Consider the following 24,246-nt stretch of genomic DNA (forward strand, 5'->3'; position numbering starts at 1 on the left):
CAGCTTTGGAAGCTTTAGTTTCCTGAATAAATACTTTGGACATCTATTCCACTTTGGCAGTCGTGGCTGTGGTGGTCTAAAGGTATGAGTGAAGCACAGTTTATGGTAATAGACAACAGCATTTATTAAACCAATTGATAACATTAGAAAAATAGATTCTTTTTCAGGCAGTAAAGTCCTTCTTTGGATTTATTAATACTTCTTAAACTTTTGTACCTAGCTAATGAATGTAGAGGGAATCTTCTCTACTGTAAGCTTCTGACTGTTGAGTACATCTTGTGGCATTTTCTTCCTAGTTTAGCTCCTTTAAAACCATTATGATAAACAAGAGTAGAAGTCATCTTGGGAGGGTTTCATAAGTGTTGATGATACTGATTTTACTATAAGCTACTGGATTTTTTTTTATTTAACACATTGTGAAAACTTCCTGAAATTAGGTTAGTGAAAGTGGATGTGTATAAACCTCAATCTAATTTTTCTTTTTTAGAAGGAAACCATTAGAACCTAGCAGTAATACATCAGGCTGGTTTGCTGTCAAGATTCTCTTTTTACTGGTAGTGAAGAGTTGTCATCTGCTTTAATGATAGTGATATAGATCTCATTGCTGCCAGATCACCAGAAGATACCTAGAAGTAAGATTGCAAGGCTTAAAACCAGAATAATTTGGCAAGATTACTCAAGGAAGATGTTTTGTTTAGGGTATTCACTTTTCTGGCTTGAGACACTTTTAGGCAGCTGGGTTTCAGGAAATTTGGGTGGCTGATGGTCTTACGTTGTTGGATAACCAAAATTAGCACCTGTCTTTAAAGAATTACTATTTTTTATTAAAACTTAAAATGGGCATTGTGCCCAAAATCATGCTAGAAGACTGCAAAATCCAAAACAGAACTTGAGACTTTTGCCTGAGCTCCCAAAACTGTTGTGAGATTTAAATGAAAAATATGCAGGGAGGAAATAAACGCCTTAACTGGATGAGTCTTATGACATGTTCTGTGCTGCAACACACAGGCTCAGTGGAGTGAGCTAAGTGGGGATTTCCACCATGAGTAGAACTCCTGCTCCTTGGAGGTGTAATTCAGACTTTTTCATTATCTGATCTCTGGTTTGGTTCATTCTTTCCATGTAGCTGGCTATCTATCATATTTGACAGAGAAATTGCTATGACAAAATGCTAAAAGCTCTTGCTCTAGGCTATTTTTAATCTACTGTAGGTGAAAGATCAGAACACATTTTTGGAAGATTTATGTGTCATACCCTTGTGCAGTGCTGGATAGGATAAATGGGAGCTGACAAACTACAGGACATGAGATTTAAACCATTGACCTCTGACACTGAGTCATCACAACTGTATGTTATCACATTTATGTTGAGGAGTTGAAGGCTTTGCTCTGAGGGAATCTCAGATGCTTAGCAGAGGTATAGAAACACAGAACTTATTAAGTCTGTAAGCTTTATTGTTGGTGATCAGTAGTTAAATCTCCTCTCAGGCCGTTGTGGATTTTAGTGCAGAATATTTGTAAGCAGTCTTTTAAGTCTTTGGGCTGTTTGTGCAGAACAACACATCTCTGTTTCTTGAAGAGGGCGTAGCTACTTAACAAGAGTTGCAGACTCATCGTTTTTTGCTGATCCTTTAATAGTCCAGTCTTTCAAACTGCTTCCCAACTGTAGGATCTCAGTTAACTGCGTCCATTTCTGAAACAAAAGCCCTGATAAAGCGAAAAGACTTTGAGATGCATGAAACACTGTTTTCAAGTCAAGTATATACTTCAGTGTTCTGCTGAACTAAGCCCCAAATTTCTGCAGTGCATCATAATGCAAGAGAATGCTAAGGGGAGGATGGATGCATGCAGCTGCTCCTCTGCTTGTGTGACAGATGTCATCTAAACCACTATCAAGCCTTTTTAGAAAACAGGGAGGAGAGGAATGAAGAGAGGGTAAAGCTGATGGAGTGAAAGATGAGTTAAAAAGTGATGGCTAAAGGGAAGGTCTGAGCTTCCTGCAAGCTGGAGCACAGCTTGTGATGGGCACCAGGCTGGAACCTGTCCCGGGTAGCAGATCACAGTGTTTCCTTGTCTTCAGTGCAGTCTTGAGATTTTTCAGGCATGTGCAGCTGACCAGCTGACCCTCCAGGTTGAGATATAGGCTGTATGCAATATTCAGTACTGTTCGTGGTGTGTGCTTCCTAAATTGTACATCATTATGAGGGGCACATAACCAATTAGTATATGGATTTGTTCTGCATGTGCAAATCTTTTCTTGGGCTGAGGAAGTGTCATACAGAGACTTGGCTGAAGAAAAAAAGAAAGCAGTTTAATCTTAACTTGTAATTGTCATCCTCTGGCTAATGATAAGCAATATTATGGCCTGCATATCAGCTGTAATTAAGCAGTAAGACACAACAAGGTGTGTGTTACAGAGAGATAACAGGGTGCTTGAGAGCCAATGACCTGCAAAGCACATTATCTCCCAGGCACACAAGCCCTACAGAGTCAGTTTGTACATGCGTGGCAGCAAATCCACTGTCCCCTCTTCCCCCGCCTTCATTCTCCTTTTCAAGGTGCAAAAATTGGAGAGGATTTTCATGTTACTCGTTGTGTCATATGATTTTTTTAAAAGCTCCCTTTTTATATTAGTCAACTTCTGCACGTATAATAAGCTAGTAGGAAACATTCTAAGTTCTCGTTCAGTGGACTTCTGGGAAATTAGCATCACTTAAAATGAGGCCCTTCAGTGTTTTGTTAGACAAGTAGGTTTGGAGTACACGGGGAAGGATTCTCACTGATGATCTAAGCACCAAACTGACAGCAACACTTGATTTGCTCCAAGAAAGGTTTCATGTTGTTTTCAAAGAGAGCAGAGGGAGCTTTGAGCTGGAACATAGTGTTAGATGAAACTTGTTTCAAGGTAGAATTGATTTTTGGTTCAAATTAGAGTTTGGAAATGCGAAGCTTGTACTCTTCGTACTAAACATGAAAACCTTTCCTATCAGGCTGCTGTTGCCCATGTAAATGTCCTCTGCAGACTGGTCAAAATATGATGCTGCATGAGCGACTGCATTACACCCAGGGCTGACAGTGTGGCACAAGTGCTAAAAAATTGCACATCAAGAAAATTAAGCAGATTAAAGTGTCCGAGTCCTATTTCTCTGAGGGGAAGAAAGCATGGTTTCTGTTGTGTAGTGTAGGAATCCTAATGCAAACCTTGTGTTGGAAGAAGAAACCCTCGTGAATGAGACCTTACTAATAGTGACAAGAAAATACAGAGTGGGACCAGTTTTGCCCTGTTCAGTCCTATCAGGGGAGAAGGTCTGCCAAAGGAAAGAGAGGTGGTGATAGGGAGAGGCATGTGACCCTTCCTTGTGGCGTTTGCCCCTCTGAAGAAGCTTCTGGAAAAAGGGCCAAGTGCAAATGTCTTTGCACCAAATATTAATGGAATATTTGTGGTGCAGGATGGATGTGTATTTATGATTGTAGGCAGATACTGTGGATGTTTAATTTTTGAACAGTCAGATATGTGTTTTGAGGCTTATTCCTTATGTTACTCCTAATTAAACTTTGCTGGGCAAAAAAACTGTTGCTGTTGATCAAATTTTCATTTTGAGCATCATGGACATGGATCTACTCTCTCTTGGTATGGGGCAGCTATGTACAAAATTAAGATAAAATACAGTAGATCAAATTGCTTAATTTTATTCCTGTGTAACAGTCTCTCTCATGCTTATTTACTTGTTTTTTCTCCCTCCAGCCATACAAATTGAATCCCAGATACCAAATTAGAATGTTGCTGTGATCCTTGTAAACAAACTACTAACAATTTAGTCTAGGCGGAGGAAGAAAAACAGCAGTAAGCTGAGGCAAGAAGTGTCTTATCTAATGTCTTTCAGCCAATAATTGCCAGAACAGAATATGTATTTTTTGATTTCCCAACTTTTTGGCAAAGTGACCCATTGAAATGGGTGGATACTCACTTGGCCAGGTGCAGGTTTTCAGCAGTATGGAAGGACAATCTTCTTGTGGCCTGAGTTGTACTATATAGACATCAGAATCAGAGATGGGTTCTTAGGGTTTGAGTGGCACTTAGCCCATCTGGACCCTGCTTTCAGTTGGATGTCCTAGATATTACTGTATTAAGCCTGAGTTCATGTATTTATATTTTTAGTATAAGACCAGAGAGACAAGGCAGAGGCAGCAGAGACAGCTGTCTCTTCCTCAGAGCCCTTCCACTGGGTGAGACTGTTTCTGATTACAGCTGTAGCACTGTAAATGCCTGCTAGATGTCTGGTGATAATCCATTCAAAGCAATTACAAGGCATCCGTCACCAGCAGGGTCTGAGCCACAGGCTTCTTATCTGGGAAAATTGATGGAAGGGAAGGGGGGGAGCGAGGGAAGAAATCAATGCCTTTCACCTATGTTACCTGCCAAATTGAATTAAACAGCATGGGATCCCTGCTTTACACACTGCGAGAGTCAGAGCTTAAAGAATCTGTTTATAGCAAGCTCAGTTCATGGGCAAGGCAGGTGGGGGAGCCACGCTTTACTTCTACTTGCTCGTAATTTTGTGCGCCTCCACTAACATCAGTGGGACCCGTGTGTGCAGAAGGAGCTCAGAACTTATCTACAGAGCCTTGAACCTAACGGCACCAGCTCCAGTTGTGAACCTGGTGCCTGCTGCCAGTCTTAACGTATCGTTCAGTGTTCTTTTTCCTTTTTTGGTGTTGCCGAAGTATCTCATTGCTCACCATATCGCAGTATTTACTTGCAAAGTGTTGTAGAGAGATCAACTATGACATGAATGAAGACACAGTAACTGAATACTTCAGAGGCAGTACTAGTAAAATTCTACTACTTAAAAATGACGTATGTGTTGCATCTCTTGGCAATGCAGTTGCTGCATGGCATGCAATCCAGTACTGAGATCTACTGAAAGTTGCTGGGTCTTGAGTTCAGGGGCAGGTGCAATGCCTACGGAAGCTTTGGGTGTGGGTTGTTTTGTTTGTTTTGTTTTTTAATATGCAAGGAATTATAGCATATTGTGGTGGGTTTTGGTGTTTTGCTTTCATTAGTATATCTACTTCTCTCTTCCCTTATGGGCTGGAAAGGAAAAGGAAAGGAAACTTGACTTCTGCATGTCTGACTGGTTATTTGTTTTGCAAAGCAACGTTGAAATCCAGGAGCTAGGTTTAGGAGTGCTTAACAGTGTTACCCTCTCTAAAATGACACTTCCCCCTGGTAGGCCTGCAATGGACATTGCATTGGCCACCAGTACATCTGTGGAGATGATCGGTAGGTTCTTCCTACTTGATGAATGAACAAATAAGAATGTAGATCCATATAGCAGGGAGGTGGTCACTTGGGATACTACAAAAAAGAATCCATTTGTACCAGTCGAATCAGTTTCATCTGCGGGCTGCATGGCCAACAGCTTTAACATGTTGTATAGTACCTGGTTTTATACTTTGGCCACACAGAGGTAAAGGTTTAATGACGTTTTTTAACAGCTGGCCAATAAAGGAGTTTCTGCAGCTCAAGAATATCTAGTGTTTCAGGTCTTGGAATGTCAGCCATGCTGACAGCATGTGTAGCCACGCTTGTTTCATGAACTCAAAACATCGTGTGGGTAAACTGGGTTTATAAATGTCTGAATGTAAGCTTCATTCCCAAGACAGCGATGATCACTCAAGCTTATGGCCTTTATGGTGTTTACAGAAATGAGCAGATTTTGGAACAAACCTGACCTCCTTTGAAGCAGTTAAACCTCATTTTCCTTTGACCTGTGTAGGTTTCCTCTTGTCCTGCAGGGTTTTTGTCGTAGGGTTCATACACGTGGGAGATACAAGGGTAGTCATTTGGGACAAGTGGTACTTCCACCGGAGGACTAGGATAGCTGGGCTGGAATAGGCTCTGGGGAAGTACTTAAAAGCATGAAATTCTCCAGGTTCCAGATTAAGGAGCTGACTCGGCAGAAAACAAATACAAAGGTAAATTCAAAAAGTTGAGCCAGAAAACCCGCAGATACTGTACAAAACAATTCCACTAAATCAGCTCAGTGCAGAGATCTGTGGAAACTTTTTTCCCTCCCAAATAAAAGCGTGTGGGAATTTGCATTGTAGTCAGGTACACTTAAAGTGCACATAAGCCATCTAATAAAAATTCCAGTGGAGTGTACGTCACACAGCTGTGTTTTATTATATTTGTGCTCTCTTCCTCCTGACAGTGCCTTTATAACTGGATTACTCACATATCATCATTAACTCTGACACTCCTGGGTTTTTACTGCTTCCCTGGTTCCTATCATTTCCTGCAAGTTTTATCCCTTCCTCACAGATGTGCCAAGATGTATTTCTTTAATATCTTTTCAGCAAATGAACGTGGGAGCCTGTAAAAAGTACAGTTTGGATACCATGGGCAGTTACAAGGGCTCACATAATTTCTACTGACCCCCCCTACCAAACCCCTGTTTCTGCTACGTGTATGTTCAGTTTTCCCTTTGCCACATCTGTTGGGTATAAATAAGGGGTGCTGCCTGCAGTAACATGGAAAGGATCGAGGTGCAGTGCTGAGCTGTTGTTTAGTCCAAGGCTGGGTATTTTGCAGCCATTTCTTTTAGTTGTGCTCTATACAGCGTTCTGATTTACTGTGTATACACCACGTGCAAAATGACCAGCTCTAAAAGCATGGGGGCGGGGGGGGGGGGGGGGGGGGGCGTAGGTTTTTGGGTTTGGGTGGCTTGATTTTGTTTTATTTGGTTTCTTTTGTTTCCTGGTGCTGAATAATATAAGCTATTGACTAAGACATGAAATCTCTTTACTTCAGGTCAGGCCTCAGGAAATTTGATTTTTATGTCTGATCTCCAGCAGCCAGTTTGAGCTTGGGTCAGTTCAGCTCACTTTGCTATTGATTTTTCCCCGCCTTGTTCTTTCTTGTTCCAGTTTGAATGAAACTTCTTTGGGGTAGGGACTGTAGCTCGCTCGCATTGGTAGGGAGCTGAGCACAAAGCGGGCTGAGGCCTCTAACAAACTTTAACTCCTGCTTCATGAAACGAAGTTGAACTCCAGGGGTACTCCAGCATACCAAGTCCTGTGAGTCAGGTCTCTGTGGACGTTGCCAGCTTTAGCTGAACCCAGATTTATCAGTTGATCTCAAAGTATTTTTGTTGTGCTGGAGAAGAAGGGAACCCTGGATTTTTGGTTGCAGACTAGGCTGCAGCTCACAGAGCCGTGCTCATTCCCAAGCTGTTCAGATTCCTTGTGGGAGCTTGCCTGAGGTGTCCAACAGATCAGAGCTTTTTGCTTGGGAACACTGAGTTCTGCAGGAGCCCGCAAGCAAGCTTGGCGAGCTCTTGCTTCCATGTTGAATGGGGGTGCTGGCAGGTGGGTCGGGATGTGAAAATAGGGTTACAACCGATTGATTGACCGGTACTGTAAATACCCGTAGGACTTCTTGCAATATAGAAAATATATTGTCATTATAGCAACAACTTGGCAGCCAGTATATGCAAAAGCATTTCCTCCGGTGCTGTTCCCTTCCCACAGCTTACACTGAGAGTGTAGAAAGAGAAAATACTGTGTGATACTCAGTGAATCAGTGCAGTGACAATGTGACTGCCCTTTTGGTTTTGGAGGTACTCCAAAGCGTTCGACTGAGTAGGTTCACATCTGATTCCTAGTGGTTTGGTTCTTATATTAAGGAAACTAAAGTTATTTCGGCAGAATAACTAGAATTTTCAAAACCCAGTTACCTCCTTAATCATAAACACCAGACAGTTTGACTGGTCTTTCTTACCAGTAGTATGTGTTGTTGCACTCGGAGTTCCCTGGTGACAGAGTATGTTTTCAGCCTCTGCTATTAAGTCTTACCAATCTAAACCTGGTTTTATATCTTGTTTCTGCAACAGGAATAGCATGACAAGTCAGTCACTCTGAGAAGTAACACCAGGAGAGGTGGCTTATCTCTTCAATGCAAAGTTGTGCTCTGGACGTAGCCAGGTTCCTCAAATGGTCACAAGTGCTGTGTGACTTAACGTAACACATTAGGCCGTAAGAATTTCTATGGAACGAATCCTCAAAACAGACTAAACAATTCTTCATTAACTCTTTTTTAATCATTGAACGAGCAATGACAAACAATTTGCTTCATTTTCCCATTTTCCCTGTCTGTAATTTGCCCTATATTTTAAAGACCAGTCGTCTTGCTCCGATTCGTCTGTGCAAATGGGCATTTTGGGTGACACATTGATGGAGTTAAGAGGTGGTGATGACCTTTGCATGAACTGCAGCTGCATCTGTAGAGGCATGTTGCCAAAAGAAAGACTATAAAAATCCAGTAAAGGTGAGGGAAATGGAGTAAAAGAAAAGGTTTTAATGAGTGACCATGAGTGTTTCGGATGTCTCAATTTCTTGCTGCCCAGTAAGAAACTCTCTGACAGGCACCTGACTTCATGCCTTTGGAAAATGTGGCTCTTCCCAGTGTGTCCCCAGCTGTCTGTTCAGGCTCACAAACCACACCTGAACACCTCATTTACAATGTCAAAATAAACTGGGTTTTTTGGGTGTGATTTTTGGGTTTATATACCAGCCAGTTAACACAAAAGAATTGATAGTATTTTTGTGTGTCTTTTCAGGTTTTGCCAGAATTTACCTATAGCTCCATGAGGATCTGTGACAGTCATCTAAAGTATACATCTTTTGTCAGAAACACTTGCGTTCAGGACAGTGGAGGAGGCAAACGAAAGGTATGTTTGTGGGTTTTTTTCTTTTTATTTTTGTGTTTGTGCTTGTACTCTAGGTCAGTTAACTGAAAGCTCCTAGAATACAGAGGAGCCAGATAAATTTGGGATAGCTGAAAAGGGATAGTCCAAGAATAAGGAAGGTGTCCAATAGGACTGGATAGCTGGATTCATGCGTCAGAGATTTCCATATGTGAGGCCAAGCCCTATTTCCAAGTTAGCCTCAGCTGACTTTAGAAAGAAACTAAAACAAACAAGGTTTACTCGTAAATTCTTTTGAAAACTCTAGAAGTGCTGTGTCCTTCTTACCCGGCTTGGCAGCTGGCACTAACCCAGGGCTGATACAGATGCAGTTCTGTAATGGCAAATGTACAACAGGGGGAAAACAGGGGGAACAGGCATTCTTCTACGAGGAGGGGCTGCTTTTGTTCAAACCACTGGCCTACACCAGTGCTGGTTTAGAGCGAACCTGAAGCCGTTTTTATGGTCTGGAAAGATTTGTATCTTGTCTTTGTCTTGTTGCATAACGACTGTGAAGTGTTCTTTTATCAGTGTAGGGGTAGTAGGATCTGTATCTATGTGAATTTGAGTTAATTTCCCGATCTGCTGCAGGATGGTAAGTGACCTTTCCTAAGTGAAGGAATTCTACTATGAAGGAAACAAGCTGGTGAATTCTTTAAAGGGCTAGAGTGTGACTCCTGCCCCTTGTGATATGAGAACATCTTCCTTTCTTTAAAGCCATTTTGCTCCAAAGTGAGGTATTTCCAAAGATACTAAAAATTTCAGAGAAAATGTCGATGTGATGTGCTGACAGAAACACAGCTGGTTTTCCTGAAAGTAACTGGCAATCTGGTCGCTTCAGACCTATTTTTTTGTGTACAAAATCTGCGGAACAACATTACGTGAAGTGTGTCACTTAAGCATATCAGAAAACTGAAAAGATTTGTCAGCTGTATACTTTTTAACTACAAGAGATAATTGTCAATAGAGGAAAGTTATTTGAACTTTGTTGTTTAATTTTGGAAACCAAACTAATAGTAACAGATGTACAAGTGAAGGGACATGTATGTGGATTGCATATGGGGGCACAAGATCGTTTTACACATGAAGGATATGGACCTGTGTTTAGATTTAAAACCTTCCTGATTCCCCTGGGTACCAACAAAGGGTGAAAACACCTGTTTGCTGCTAGTCATTTGGGGGCAGAAGTTACTAATGCAATTGTATTCCATTCTTTAAGGCTTTAGACAATGGCAAATGTGCAAGTGTAAGTTGACATCAAGCTGGAGAGCTTTAGTGTGCTCAGCTGGATGCGTGGGTTAGTGTTTGCAGACGCCAGCCTTCATCTCTGATCACTTATGACCACCAGGAATTGAATCTACGTTGGTTCTGAATTGTTGGAACTGTTAATGGGTCAATTCAGACAGAGTTCTTTGTATTCATTCAAATTAATTGTGTTGGAAGACATCACATGCAATGTGTATGAAGTTAATTGACAATGCTTTGTCATTACCTTATTACTATCTTTAATTTTTTCCAAGGTTAAATTTTTTGTTATCAAGCTATTATAGGAACCCTTTGCTCCAAAACCAAATCAGTCCCTCCGATGCTTCCTGAGTTGTAGTGGCTTGTACACATCTCCTTGTTTCTATCAAAGACACAGATCAATTTTTTTTTAATTATTATTATTTTTTTAATTTTCTCCCTATTGGGACCAAGAGGATGAATGATCCATTTGATTCCAAATATTCCTAAGTGTCCATTGAAGTCACAGACCTGCAGGAAGTGGTTTTGGTAACGAACTCTGCTTTCCCAGACAGTTCTGTGCTACCTGTTGGCAAAGAGTCCAGCGCTGGAGAAAGCAATGCAGGTGCCAGAAACTCGTGGGCTGTAATTATGCTACAAAATGAGATTTTAGCAAGAGACACCATTTAGGATAGGAACAGGAGGCCCACAGCCGCAAAGAGAGAATCGAAGCCTTACTGTTTCAGCAGTTTTCTTTTGGGCTGTAGGGTTTTAAATCGACAGCTGAAGAGAGACAGAATGGAGGGTCTGATTTTTTTGTGGTGTTTTGAATTTACGTGGAATGGCACTGATGGGCTAATGGTGACCAGGAGTGGGTGCTTTGCTGCAGTTTGGCCCTTGGAAGAAAACTCATTTTTAATCTACAGTCACTCAGCACAGTCAGAGGTAGTTCTAGCCAGACCAAGGGCAAGAGGGGCGTTGCTCTAACCCCCCATACAGAATGCAGTGTATACCATCGTTTATCCAAGAGTCCATCATCACACAGAAGGCTTTAGGCTCGGAGCCTGTAGCTCCAGCACCATCGCTCCCATGGCTTCAGTCACACAGCAGATAGCAAGGGTGGCTGGATGGCTTTGGAGGCTTTAATACTCAGGAAAAATGAGCTCACAGCTTTCTGCGTCTGTGCTCACTTTGTCGGGGTCAGGGGGAGAAGGAACAGCTGATAAACGAGTGATATTCTGGGCGAGCTGGAAGGACAGGGTGCAGGGCTGCTGCAGCGAGACAGGCCAGGGATGTGGGACACGTTTCACCTGCTGCAGAGAAAGACTCGCAGCTCAGCCTGGCTTTGCCCGCTGTGAATAGCTGGGTGGTAGAAACGGGAAATAAGCTAACCCCTTAGAAAGCAAGGCTGCAAGGAGTCAGAAATACAAAGTAGTTTTGTTTTTTTTTTTTAAGCTGTCCACTCATTCTCTGGCTTTTCCACTGTTTTACAAGAGTATGTTAAGAAATGTACCAGAGCTGTGGAAATTCTGCAGCCGTTTCTCAGAAAACCATGAGAGAATTACTTTAACATACATTTCCATCTTCTGCTTTTTGCATTTTTCCCCTCTTGTATTTCTTTTTCTCTGACCTGGTACAAACTTTTATGCGCTTGCAATTATCATTGTTCAAAAGAAATTTAACTTCGGCATTAGACTTTCCCCACAAAGCTGTATATGTGTCGTTTCCAATTAAATTCCATTCTCCTTAGAATATTGTCACATGCAGCCCCGAAAGCAATTGTCCGTTTTGATGTTGCCTTAGGGAGCCTCAGCACTAGGCTGGCTGGGAAACTGTGTGAACAAGGTGCTGGTTCAACTCTCGGCCTCAGGTTGTTAGTGCACCTTGGTGCGCTCAAGGTGATAAGGCAGATTTTTTTGGTTTTGGCATGCCAGAAAAGATAAAACATGGCAGGAACCCTCCGATGTCAAAGGGAATTTAGTGCTACCGCTAACCTGTAGACAAAATGGGGTTTGTTGTTCATGGGGTGCGTGTGTGTAGAGGACGAGCGTGTGGATAAGTGATATGAGCTCAGACCCAGGCATCGGCTTGCAGGCTACAACAGGTTAGCCACTTTATAAACAGGGCTTGGATATACACATATAGTAGTATTAGCATATAATAATCACTTCTCCCGTCATTAGACTTCTGAGGTGGCCCGTGCCATGAGGAGACATCGGACCAACGCCAGCCTTAAACTGTGTAAGCCCACGCCTGGTTAGCTCAGCCGTCATTACCAGGCTGCGGCAGGCTGAGCCACATCCCCTCTTCTTCAGCCCCTTCTCGAGGCGGCTCGACAGCGTCCCGGCGCCACCGGCACACAACCCCACGTTCAGCCACCAGGGCTCTTTGCCCAGGAACATCTTGTCAGAACATCTGGTTCTTGGAAGAAAATGCAGCTGGCACTGCCTTTCCTTCCCAGCGCTGAAGTAAAGGCGGCGGGTTTTATTATTATTGCCATTACCTCTGCTGGTGCTTTAGCTACGTACACATGTGCAACCTGGGAAATTAAGACGAGGCAAATGACAATTTCAAGCGGTTATGTGTGCGCGTGTGCGTCGCAGAGCTTCTCTAAGCCAGCTGCTGGCAGTGAACTAAAATTAAGAAGTCGTGACTTCCCGAGCAGCGGTACCCAGCGCTTTTTCAGGTAGACACCTGCGTGGTCGCTGAAGTTTGCTGGTGCTCAACAATGAGGCCACAGCTGCCAGTGCAGAAAAGTCAAAAAACGTACCATAGCTATTTATTTTTTTCTGGACAAACAATTTTATTTTAGGTAATGCGTCTATACACTGTACATTCAGTCACTGTGGTATATAAGCATAGCTATTTTCATACATAATCTCATAAAGTCCTTTATTTTACAATATTATCTGCTTCAAGGGGAAGGGATGTGGAAAAGGGGGTGGAAAAGGACTATCAAGGTACACAGCGAAATAGATAAATATGCCAAGCTTTTTTCTTATTTTTTTTTAAATCAGGCATTTATAAACAAGAAAGCATACATTACTTACATAAAAATAGTTCTAGAATAGTAGAGTAAGTCATAATATTGTCATTAGCAGCAGCATAGGAGAGACCAGGATAACAAAAATGTGCTGAAATGCTATTGGCTATTATAAATGTAAAGATTTATTTTTCTTCAATTGAAAAAATGTCATTTCTGTGAGTTCTTTTGATTTAAAAAACAAAACAACAACCAAACCAACACAAAACTTCTCTCTAAAACACATGGACTGATGAGAGTGCAGAATGGAAAGAAAATCAGCCTTTTGGTAATAAAATACTTTACAGTGAAAATAAGGACAAATAAAATGCAAATGATGGAGAAAGGTTAACCCACATTTAAAACTTGCAAAAAGATTTTGTTTTGTTTTTCCTAACAGACAGCAAAGTTTCTTCTCAGTTAAAAACACAACTCATAAAACAAGACAACTACCAGGTAAGAAAGAGTTTTGAAAAAGTAAACACCATATACACTTATAATACAACAGTGTAAAATGAAAAAAAGTATTTACATGTTGAATTTACTTTTAACTTTTTTTTTTTTACATTGGCTAGTTCTGTTTGAAAAGCAGAATATTATGTATACTAGTTAGCTGCTCCATAGATATGAATGTTATTGCTGTTGGTTTTTTTTTTCCCTTCGTTAAGTCTTCTTTCAGTAATAGAAACAATGAGTAATTAAAGTGAATATACAAGTATTAAGTAATATATTTTTAAGTACAGGGAGAGTCAACAGCCTGTATGAAACACCTCTTCTCCCTTTTAACTTCTTAAAGGAAACTAAAGAGCAGATGAAATGAGAAGATGTGACTTTACAATCCCTACACTCACCAGTCGGAGTGCAAATGGAATGCAGCAGGGACTCAACAGTAAGTCAAAAGAAAAGCAGTTCCATCTGAACGGGCTACCAGGTGTGCTACCAACGTGCTGCAGACACAGAAATTACACACAGAACTCCCTTGCCTTAAACTCCTTCACAACCATATTTTTTTTTTTTCCTCTGAAGATTCCCACCATCTTGACGGCCCTCTTCGAAAATTAGTGTCTCTGTGGCCGTCTTCTGACAGTTTTAAAAGAAAGCACGTGCCTGGGAATTCTCAAGTAGAAGTGAATGATATATTTGGCAGAAATATTTTATTGTTAAGACAAAATGTATTTAGGGAAAACAAAATTATTGAAGAGGCTCCTATCCTGTAAACCTCTTGTTGATTAACTGCTGGTGTAGAATGGTTGTTCCCAGACTTTTTGCACCTGATTCAATCTTGCTGATTTAAAACCTTAATTTACATAAGCATTTTTACTAGTAAGTTTTCACTCCCAGAGATCAAAATACTACTGAGTCTTAACCTCAGACATTGTGAGGTTCCTTTCTCAGACATTCCACTTTAAGAATTACCGTAATGCACGGCAGAAGAAACCACTGTTTCATAACAATAGCTGTATCTTCATTTTGGAGAATTGTCTTGCAAATCTTACCCCATTTGCATGGGAAGCATGAGTGATGCTGGTTCTGTGACAAGACTATTTACTGTTCTATTTTTTCCCTTGGAAAAGAATGCGGATTTTGTGAATGTTGGAGGATAAAAGCATCGTAGGCACCGCAGAAATTGTGCCCGTGAATCGGTGTGCTTCCCTAGACACACAAGAAAGAAAAACTAAGTCACACGCTGCAGGTAAGTGGGCGGCTTTTCTGGGGGCAAAGATGGAGCGAGACGGACATGCTGGCATTTTTTGTTGAGTCCTAAGGGGGGAGGCACAAAGAGCAGGGGGAGAAACCCAAAGAAACAAACTTGAAGCAGTAAGGCTTCAAAGAAGCTGACAGTGGGGGTGGGAATACATTTGTTCTTTGTGTAATTTCGTAACATGGCAGTAAAGCGTAGCGTATGAGACTCTGAAATGCACAATGATCAACTAAAGCTAAAATGATTTAGTTTCCCTTGAAGAAATAAGTGAATAATACAGATCTGGAAAACATAAGGCTGAGAACATTTTTATGCATACTGCATAACAACATAAACCCTTTACATAAGACAGTAATAATGCCCATTAATGAATATACGTATGGCAGAGATTTTAATTCCATGCATATGATTTAATAATCGCAGAAAAAAACATACAAAGAAGAAAAAAAAAACACATTAAAAAAAAAAAATTTGCTTAAGCATAATCAAAATTCCTTTTGCATTGCACTTTAGAAGAGGAGATCGGCACCCAGGCTCGGTCTCCAGCATCCCAAACACACAAGGGCAAACCCCTGTATAAACGGACAGGTTCGTGTAATTTACTTGGTATAACTGTTTCTTGCTCCCAACAGTTTTACAACATCCCAGTAATTCTACTCCTTTCATATTTCTTCTTTTGTACCTAAAACATATATATGAACTTCTTTGTTAATGCTCACAGTTATTATAATGGTTATTATAATGGTTTCAAGCAAACAGCTCTTGTTTAAAAAAAAATTCTCTCTAATGTACTGTAAGTAAATACTATAATTTTAGGATTGGAAGCCGCTTTCTGTCTACGGGGAAATAATTTTGAAGCTTACATAGCTTGCATTAATGTCCAAAAGCAAATAAAGATTACTGGAAATACGTTTCTTCATTTAGAATAACTTCTGTGTATGATGATGCATAGGGTTGTCTTTTTTTCCTATTTTTTGTCCTTTTTATTCTTTAAGGTAAAAAAAAACGTGTCAGCAGTGCCTATATAAGATGCTGAGAGGAAAAATGAGCTGGAAGGCACGTCTGCAGCCCCAGATCAAATTTTCGCTTTATGCTGATAAGCTTGAGCGTGTAAGAGGTGAGTGTTTGTGGGCGAAAAGAACCTTTCTCTTGTTCAATAAAGCACCAACCTTATTTGTTACGCACTTCGGGAGCATCTCTACTGCTTCCCAACTTCCGTTAGAGACAAAGCCACGCAAAACAGGTTAAAAACTCAACCAGTAGCACACTGGTTTGCCGATTTCGTATTTGGTAGCATTCTAGACCTGCTGAATCCTCACTTTGCATGAAGGTAAATGATGCCGAGGTGTCACAGGGTGGCAAAGGGGGTTGCTGATTTTCACATCTGTTAGGCAGGGTAGGATATAGAATGCTCTCAACTTGTAAACTTTAGAAATATGGAATAAAATGCAGAGTAAGAATCTGACAAAGTGCAGTTTTAAATAAAATTAAAAAAAAAAAAAAAAAAAAAGGAAAAATAAACACCACCACTACCACAAGTAAGACAGAGTGATGGCATGCTGCATTTTTATTCCGGGGCTGCGGCTTGGATCCCAAAATTAAAGTAATTTCTCTTTTTAAAAACAAAAAAAAAAATTTAAAAAGCTGTAGGCTTATTCACAGCAGCAAAAATGTTGGTTTTCTTTTCTGTAGTATCCGATAGTGCAATGTTGCACTCTCCTTGGGCACAGAAATCCTGACTGACAGTTCATAATAAAAGCAGGTGAATACTGAATTTATGGTAAGATGGTGCAACAAAGATGAGTTTTCCAGAAAATTGAAAGCTCTGAAGTAAAGATTTCAGAATGACTTCAAAACGCATAGGTCTTCTGCTTTATTTCTCAACCGACTTAACAGATCATCCATTTCCTCCCTTTTTTCCTTCTTTTCCTAAAGCTGAAGTGCTCTTGGATGAAGTGTCTTTTGAACACATCAATTAATGAAGATGTCTTTAGAAAAGATGGCATGATTTGCAAACACTGTAGTCTGTAAGGCTGGGCTTGTAATTCTAAAGCATATATCTCTTCCAGTCCCCCACCCCCCCTTTACAATCCTGCATCTTCCTTTCTTCTTGTGTTCAGGCCAGGAAATGAAGAGAATTCTTTCTAAGGAAAAAATCAACTTTGAAAAGCACTCTGAAATTCTCATACAACCACATGACGGGATTAAAAGTGTGATGGCTTCCTAGAAGGCTGGAAAACTGGTAATGAAATGGCATCATCACCAGAGGGCTTCTACGTTAAGAATCCCAAAGCCTATAACAAGTCATTAAAAATTGTGCATCGAAGGTTTTCTGGTTTTTTTGTTTTGCTTTTAAAGGTTCATTATAAAAATCTTGTTAATTTTTTAATACCAAGTCTGTGTAATGAATTACTTTAAATAGCTTATAAGAAAAGTTTGTTTTTAAATTCCAAAATGTTCCAACAGGCAGAAGGGCAGCATAAAAACACTGCCGTGCTTGCCGTGTACTCTGATTTTAGTTGGACGGTGCTGCTTGCTTGGAGTTTGCCAGTAGAAAATTTGCTGTGGACTTAAAAGTATTTTGTTTATAAACACTTTGTGTTTTATAGGCACAGTAAGATGTTGTGCTATATGGATTGGAAAAAAAAGAGGCGTAATTCAGTGCTTCTGTTATAGAGAGTAACATTTGCCTTCCAACTAATAAGAATCCATATTCATAGATCTGTGTGCCAAGACACAACTACTCACACATGCACTTACACATGTACCCCACACATCCTCCCTTACTGTGCATATAGGTCATTCTGTGTGTGTGTTAGATGACGTGGTGGTGGTGGTTTAGTTCTCGATGTTGCTCGTTGTGTTGTCACTGCTGGGTTGACTGCTTGATTTAGGCCACAGTTGTTCCTGAAGTTCCTTGACTACTTTTTCCAAGTGTTCTCGAGCCTCCCTTTCATGCATTAGGTCAGCTCGGAGCTGCTCCCTGTCAGCTTCTGCATGCTGAAGCTTAACCTGTAGGTCCTCAATCTAGAGAGAAGCATATCAAGAAACAGAATGAACCATTTTATTATTTTGGCTCCGTTGTGATTCTGCAGACTTTGACGCAGGCTAGTACCTTAGCACAAAGTGAGAAAAGCAAGAAAACCACGGACTTCCAGGCGTCAGACCGGCAAAGTCGAGGTGAGGAAGACATTCCCTTTCCCCTACTTTTTTCCATATGCTACTGTACAATTATGCAAGTGCACTGCAGGCACTGTTTAGCTTTGAAATTCTTAAATATTTCTGGTGGCTTAAGTTCCAGAAAGGAGGGTGAAAAACAGAGTAGTTAAGAGTGCCTTAGTGTGAAATGGAGCTCTGGTCACTGTACTTCTTAAACCATTACTGCTGTTTCTGTAGGCAGCCAGCAATTCAGCAAAGGAAACGACAAGCTAAGGCTGCGCAGGCGATTTACTTTCAGCTCTGTTACAATGTTTATTATTAATAGGAGAACCACAAAGACACGCAGTTGCCTAGGTGAAGGGCCTATGCCTCAGCTATACGTTAATGTCCAACAAAAGCAACTGTGGTATCCGCTTGTGCAAGAACCGTCCTGTCCTTTGTATTATACGCAAGGGACTGTCAGGAGGACAGGGAGGTAGCTGGCAGGGGGACTGTGAACATGGATGTGAGAAAGTCTGGGATGCAGGGAGCCCTCTGAAAGAGCAGAAACTCTCTAAGCAACAGTGAAAATGACCAACGTTTCAGCTCATAAACAAAAAGCTGGACTTCAGAGGGCAGGAGTGGGTCCCACTGGGTCCTAACGTGTACTGACTTTGCACAGAAACGGACTTAACGAAACACACATTGCGGCCAGCCTCTGGAGAGATCGCCTGCTGAGATTGAACAGTCTTTTCCCAACTTACAGCAAGACACGCAGATGGCCTTGGCCTCCCCAAAGGCCCCAGTGCTCAATCTTCCTATTTTTTGCTTACTGATAACAAAGGCAGAGAAAAGTCCCAGTATTCAAGGGTGCGGAAACATTAGAAAAACTGCAGCGGTTTGAAATATGCAACTATAGGATTAGCGGTTTTCAAAGATTGCCATTTAAGAAAGGAAAGGAAAACTTGTACGTTTGGGGCTAAAATGAATGCTAACCCACCAGCCCACCCATATTTGGATCTCAGTATCAAGGTAAGAAAAAAGAAAGGCATAAAGCACACATAGGTTTCAAGCCTCTAATACTTTAAGCTTACACAAAGACACTTACACCCCTGAATTTGTTGTCTTATTTCCTCTCATGCTTGCCTGTTTCTCTTAGACTAAGCCTGCCTAGAGAACTGCGGTTTCGTCTGAAATAATAAGTGATGAACGCAACGTGACAAACTTCCTGTGTGCATTCCAAATTAAAGGTAAAAGGATGTGTAAAGCTTTACTTTAGAACTTCTTATATGACCTAAGAACTTAAGTCATATTGACTGCTGGTAAAATGCAGACTTTGAAGTTACTTAAGGTATTTTTCTATTCAGGGCCACGCAGAAACCTCTGAGGTACTTGCTGAGTAAAGCAGCTGTCCCAGCCCCCGAGACACCAGCTGCCATGCGGTCTGTTGCCCAAGCACAGCAGTACCGTGGCTGTACCACGTCTGCGGCTTCACCCCTGTCCTCGTGCTGCTGCGCTGCACCCTGCTGCTGCGACAGCAAGCCTAACTTAGGTACCACAGGACACCCCCGCTGATCCTGCGAATGTGCCATGAGTGTCTTTTCTAAAGACAAACTTGCAGAATATTCAGCTAATTGAATTCTTTTGAGGTGATTTTGTATCAGGAAACCTTATTTATTGCCTTCCAAGGAAGAAACGTATTAGGAGACTGAAACTCCACGTTGTCAAAAGCTTTCATGCATGTCAAAGGTGAGGGAGGGAACACCTGCAGGTGTGCAGAGCTGTTGCGTATGGATGGCGTTTCCTTTTACCTGCACTTGCTGCTGCCTTGCTTTTTTGTGCCCGAGTGGAAGTGAACTGCTGGCAACACCCAGAGCAGCAGGTCTCAATCTGGTTGTTTAGTCTGGACACCTCTTATCAGTGAGACATCCTGTGATGCTAGAGAGGAAGCCCACATCATTTCCTGCTTCTGGTCTCCTGGTTAGACATGTCTCATAGTGGTATGAGTGGACCACTCCCCTTCCCGTTATTGAGAGCCTGGGGTTAGAAGAATGTCTGACTGCTCTTGCCCTTTCTTTTCCTCTGCCCCCCCACCCCTTAAAGTGACCGCCCCAAATATCTGCAGTTTGCGCTTTAGGTGTGCCACCACCTTCATGGAGCATGTGTGTTTAACGACATCTGTGACAAAAAAAGTGGCTACAGTAACCGTGGTCTAGAAGAGTTTCCTTCACGTTAACTCAGCTACGTTTTAACACACAAACTAATCCTGCAAGTGTACGACACCTGTGTGGTTGCATGGTAAGTGATAAGTCTCTGCCATGGGAGTTTAAACTTTGGCAAGCGTGCCCCTTTTTTCCAAGACCACCTGTTGCCAACACTTGCTGCACCCTGCCTTTTATTCCTGCATTTCTCAGCCTGGCTTTTAGCTTGGGAAGCAGTGATGGAGACAGTGGTTTGGCAGAGGAATGTTTAGGTGGGAGCAGGTCAGTGCACAGCTACAGGGGAGGCAGCTGTGGCAAGGAAAGGCATTGAGCTTTAAGGAGAGGGGCTGTTTGGGAGTCCCCCTCCATGGAGGGGGGAGTTGAGGGGGTTAACAGTGGGTGTGGGACCATGCCCTTTCATAGGAAAGGCATTACTGGGCAGCTGGGATTGTTTTACTGGAGGAAGGGGAAGGCAGGGCATGCAATGGATTCCTCTTCAGGGCTGTTTCTCATGGAAATCCAGGAGGCCGCCATCCTGCTCTCAGCTCAGCACATTACACAGGATCATTTCAGGGGGCTTGGAACAGTGGGTGGCCTTGCATGCTGCATGCCATGTGCCCCGCCACACCAAGATGCAACAAGGTGGCTTAAGGGTGTGCAGCCTCAGCTCTTAGTTCACTTGGCTTTGGGTGGTTTAAAGAAACTTCAAAATCCTTTTTTACAAGAGAATCTGATGCAGAGAGGGTGGGGAGGGAATTTTAGGACGAAAGCTTAGAGCATACACGTAGCTTGTAACAACATGTTCCTGCATTCCTAGAGCTTTCCCTGAGATCAAACTGGAAGGCTTTTCTCAGGCTTGACAGTTTGGTGCTCTTAGGCTTTACAGCTGTAAACAGCGCTTCCCCCCCAGCACTGCGGTGTGCTTATGGACGGGCCTTGGCCCCTTCTCTAGTCCTGAAGAGGTCCTGGAGGTCCAGGCTGATCTTCAAGGGAAAACACTAGCAGAGAAAGTGGCTCTGCCCAATATTTACAGTTCTGAAATGGATCCCTATGCATTGGTGGTGCCAACAGAGTATTTGTGGAACTGAAATAATGTCTAGCGTTTGTCTTCTCTGTAAATGGTGATTTTGAGCTGACAAATGTGCAGAGTTCTTGGCAGAACTGTGGGACTGACGGGGCGGTGGGAGCGCAGGCAGGTTGGTAACACCTTGCGTTAGGGCTGGGGTGGCCAACTGGCATCACAGGGCAGGGGCACTACACAGACAGGAGCTGGACTTGGATCAAATTCCACAAAACAAGGCCCCTGGCACTGGAGGGTGGACAGACACCTGACCTAACCCCGAGCACTGAGCACCACAGCGGTAGGAAGCTTGCTTCCCTGACAGCTTTCAGTGTTTGGGTCTTACCTGGGCTGAGTACTTGGCCCGGAGCCTGCCTGCTTCACAGCCCTTGTCGCACACCCGGATCTGCCTGGCTTGTTCCAGTTCCCTCTTCAGTCGTATCCGAGACTCATTGGCTTCCTTCATTTTCTTCTCATTCTCGGCTCTCAGACGTTCGATCTCTTTCCTTAAGTTGCGCTTCGCCTCTGTTGCTTCTCTCAGTTTCTCCTTCTTAGCCACTCTTAGGAACTCCAGCTCCTAGGATACAGAAGCAGTTAACTTGTGAGAACTGGGGAGCAGAGACTAGATTACACCAAGGAAACAGAACTGTAAAGGAAGCGATCCAGCTGGAATTCCCACCTTCTGCTGGTTATGACCAAGAAGGCTCACATCTAAACCTCATCCTGAACTTTGTACAAGCTCTTCTCCTTTAAATCAACATGTACGTTCAAGATACCCTGAATTCTTGGATAATAAAAAGCTATATGCTACAGCCGCGTTTTGCTTTGTCAAGCAAAATAGCTGTGACCATCTGTGACTGAATAAAGATGAACTGCAGTTGGAGAGAGCTACTAGCAATGTGCTCCACACTAGCTCAAAGTTTTAAACCAACCAACTGCAATGCCTGCACCGTAACGGAAGACGCTGCATATACACCATGTTATGACAAATGCCATTTGCAAATGCCCTTTGTGTACAGCAAAGCCGAACAAGGAACTTTCCTGCTCGCTGAAGAAATCAGTAAGGGGTTCCATTTTATCAAGCCTCCCCCCAAAAAACACTTAAGGCAAGTATGACAAAAGACAAATTGTGTATCTTCTTTCTAACTCTAGGCCATTTTGTTTTGCTACAGGTAACTGGTGTGTCGCATCTAAGTCTCTTGGCAACCAGCCAACAGACTGCTCTGTCACAGTGTCTGGAAAACTCCAGGCTAAAACCTTAAGCTAAATCGAAGGCGTGCTTCGCTCTGGGAACGGCCACTCTCACTGTCCAGGTTCTTAATAGGAGCCACCACCCTGAGATCTCATAGCCCAGAGAGAGCCGTTGGCTGATGTGATAACGACAAGGAACCTAAAGGTACAAAGGAAGAATCTCCTAAGTTGTTAAGAAGCTGTTGTTAGAAAGACATGTTCCCCATAAGCACAAAACTGTGGCTCACTGAAGGTCTGTCTCCTAAATGGTTAAATGAGAAACTAAAGTTGGACTTTTCCCCCCCCCCAGAAGCAGCACTTCCTCTGTCAGCGTCAAACCCTCACAGCAAAGAGTTTCTGTTAATAACACTGCAGCCGGGTCATGGGAAATGCGCTCTCTTGACAATCTCACTTCCCAGCCAGGCCATTGTTAGCTCAGCCTTGCCTCTGGGCGCCTGCACACATGCACCTTCTCTGTGTGTGGAACTGGAAACCCGCAGCTGCCCCAGTGGAAAAATGACGGCCAGGTACCCTGTTCCCTCTCTCTCTGCCACGTTGCTTGATGGAATGCCTCCACACTCCATTCCGCTTCAACTACTTCATGTGATTCCTGCTTTACGTTAAGTATGCACTGCGTATTTAGTGTAGGTATTTAAAAATTAACTTTGAATATGTACGGCTTGTAAATATTGTAAATACATAAAACAAGACACACATTTACTGAAACACAAAGGAAAGAAATTATTTGCCAAAGGTGCCAGTTGCAAAGACAGCTCTCAGCCTCTCTTCTCCGGGCCCTGGACCTGCAGCTAGTGTGGAACGAGCCACCTGCACCCGAGAGGTACACGGCACAGAGAGTGCCTCGCTATACTGCACCTCCTGCAGCCATTTGAGCTGGCAAACTTTTCTTAAAACTTTAATTGCCATCCTATTTATGCACTTGATACAATCTCTCTCTCACCTCCTCCTGCCTGCTAGTAGGAGTCAACTACTGGGGCTTTGGGTGTTTTTAAACTGAGCGGTCATACTGGACACAAATCACACCTGTGAGCTCTGTCCTTTCCCCAAAGAAACAAAATGCCTTGTGCCAGCTAACACGACTTGTATACCTGCTTTCGAGCAACAGCACAAGTCCTGCTTTTCCATCTCCCACGCTGGATGAACCAAGGCCTTTCTTTTACAGTCAGCACCCCAGCTGCAGCTAACGGATTGCACTTCTAGCTCCACATACAATATTCAGAGGACATGCAAATCTTCTACATCGGCTCTAGCTTTCATTTCTACGTACTATTGTTCACCCGCTGTTCTGTCCAGCCACTGCGGTCTGCAGAGAAGTACTGGCCGTTAGCAGCCTTTGTCTGACCGCTCTGTCTTTGGTACGACCGCTGTATCAAGCCCTTCCAGAAACAAGGAGCTTCTCCACTGAAGGAAGCAAGAACGATTCAGTGACGCGTGGCTAACGGAGTGCCTAACAAAGCGCTGGGGTTCAGCTCTTCACCAGAGCTTCTGCAAGTGCCGCTGCGTCCCAGGAATGCCCTCCCTCAGCTAGGCAACGGCAGGATTTCCACAGGTCTTTTAAAACTACAGATAAAGCCTCCTAAGGGACAGACGAGTTTCTAGTTCAGCAAAATGAAAACAAAAAGTCGGTGCTGGACTTTTTCAGATTTTTTTCAGTATTGAAGAGATGTTGATTTCGGTAACCATGGATTTATACCCCAAGGCAAAAACAGGTGGCGAGCTTAAAAATGTCAGAACGGTTCCTGTACGCTTTGGTTTCCCGGCTGAATTTACAAACAGTACCCCAGTCAAGGCTGTTACTATTTGGGAAAGATGAGGCAATTCTTTTTTACATGAGACTACCTAATGGTTTCTACCTGGAAAAGTATTTGCAGACAGCGGTAGAGAAGGCGGTTTTGCAACATT

General features: G+C 42.6%; 1 protein-coding gene and 1 long non-coding RNA gene across 18 annotated transcripts in view; one reads left to right on the forward strand and one right to left on the reverse strand.

The window, feature by feature from the left end:
* LOC106112545 (uncharacterized) overlaps positions 1-24,242 on the forward strand; it is a 189,664-nt gene extending 165,422 nt beyond the window's left edge. For 13 of the 16 annotated variants that reach the window (XR_008746209.1, XR_008746215.1, XR_008746224.1 and 10 more), the window contains 6 exons: positions 8,621-8,731; positions 13,393-13,448; positions 13,789-13,881; positions 14,567-14,685; positions 15,690-15,811; positions 16,815-16,936. This is a non-coding gene — a long non-coding RNA (uncharacterized LOC106112545). Of the gene's footprint in view, positions 1-8,620; positions 8,732-13,392; positions 13,449-13,788; positions 13,882-14,566; positions 14,686-15,207; positions 15,285-15,689; positions 15,812-16,814; positions 16,937-17,725; positions 17,875-18,991; positions 19,083-19,199; positions 20,629-22,265 lie in introns of those variants that run through there. The other 3 variants (XR_008746211.1, XR_008746213.1, XR_008746218.1) reach the window with 3 other exon arrangements.
* The window catches only part of SKI (SKI proto-oncogene), a 117,651-nt gene continuing 109,598 nt past the window's right edge, over positions 16,194-24,246 (reverse strand). For both annotated transcript variants that reach the window (XM_027787494.2, XM_005237943.4), the window contains 2 exons: positions 21,440-21,670; positions 16,194-17,721 (listed from right to left, as the gene is read on the reverse strand). In XM_027787494.2, the coding sequence (XP_027643295.1) occupies positions 17,533-17,721; positions 21,440-21,670 (420 nt within the window). In that variant the 3' untranslated portion in view covers positions 16,194-17,532. The remainder of the gene's footprint in view (positions 17,722-21,439; positions 21,671-24,246) is intronic.

This window comes from Falco peregrinus, chromosome 3, assembly GCF_023634155.1.
Source record: "Falco peregrinus isolate bFalPer1 chromosome 3, bFalPer1.pri, whole genome shotgun sequence".
Classification (NCBI taxonomy): domain Eukaryota; kingdom Metazoa; phylum Chordata; class Aves; order Falconiformes; family Falconidae; genus Falco; species Falco peregrinus.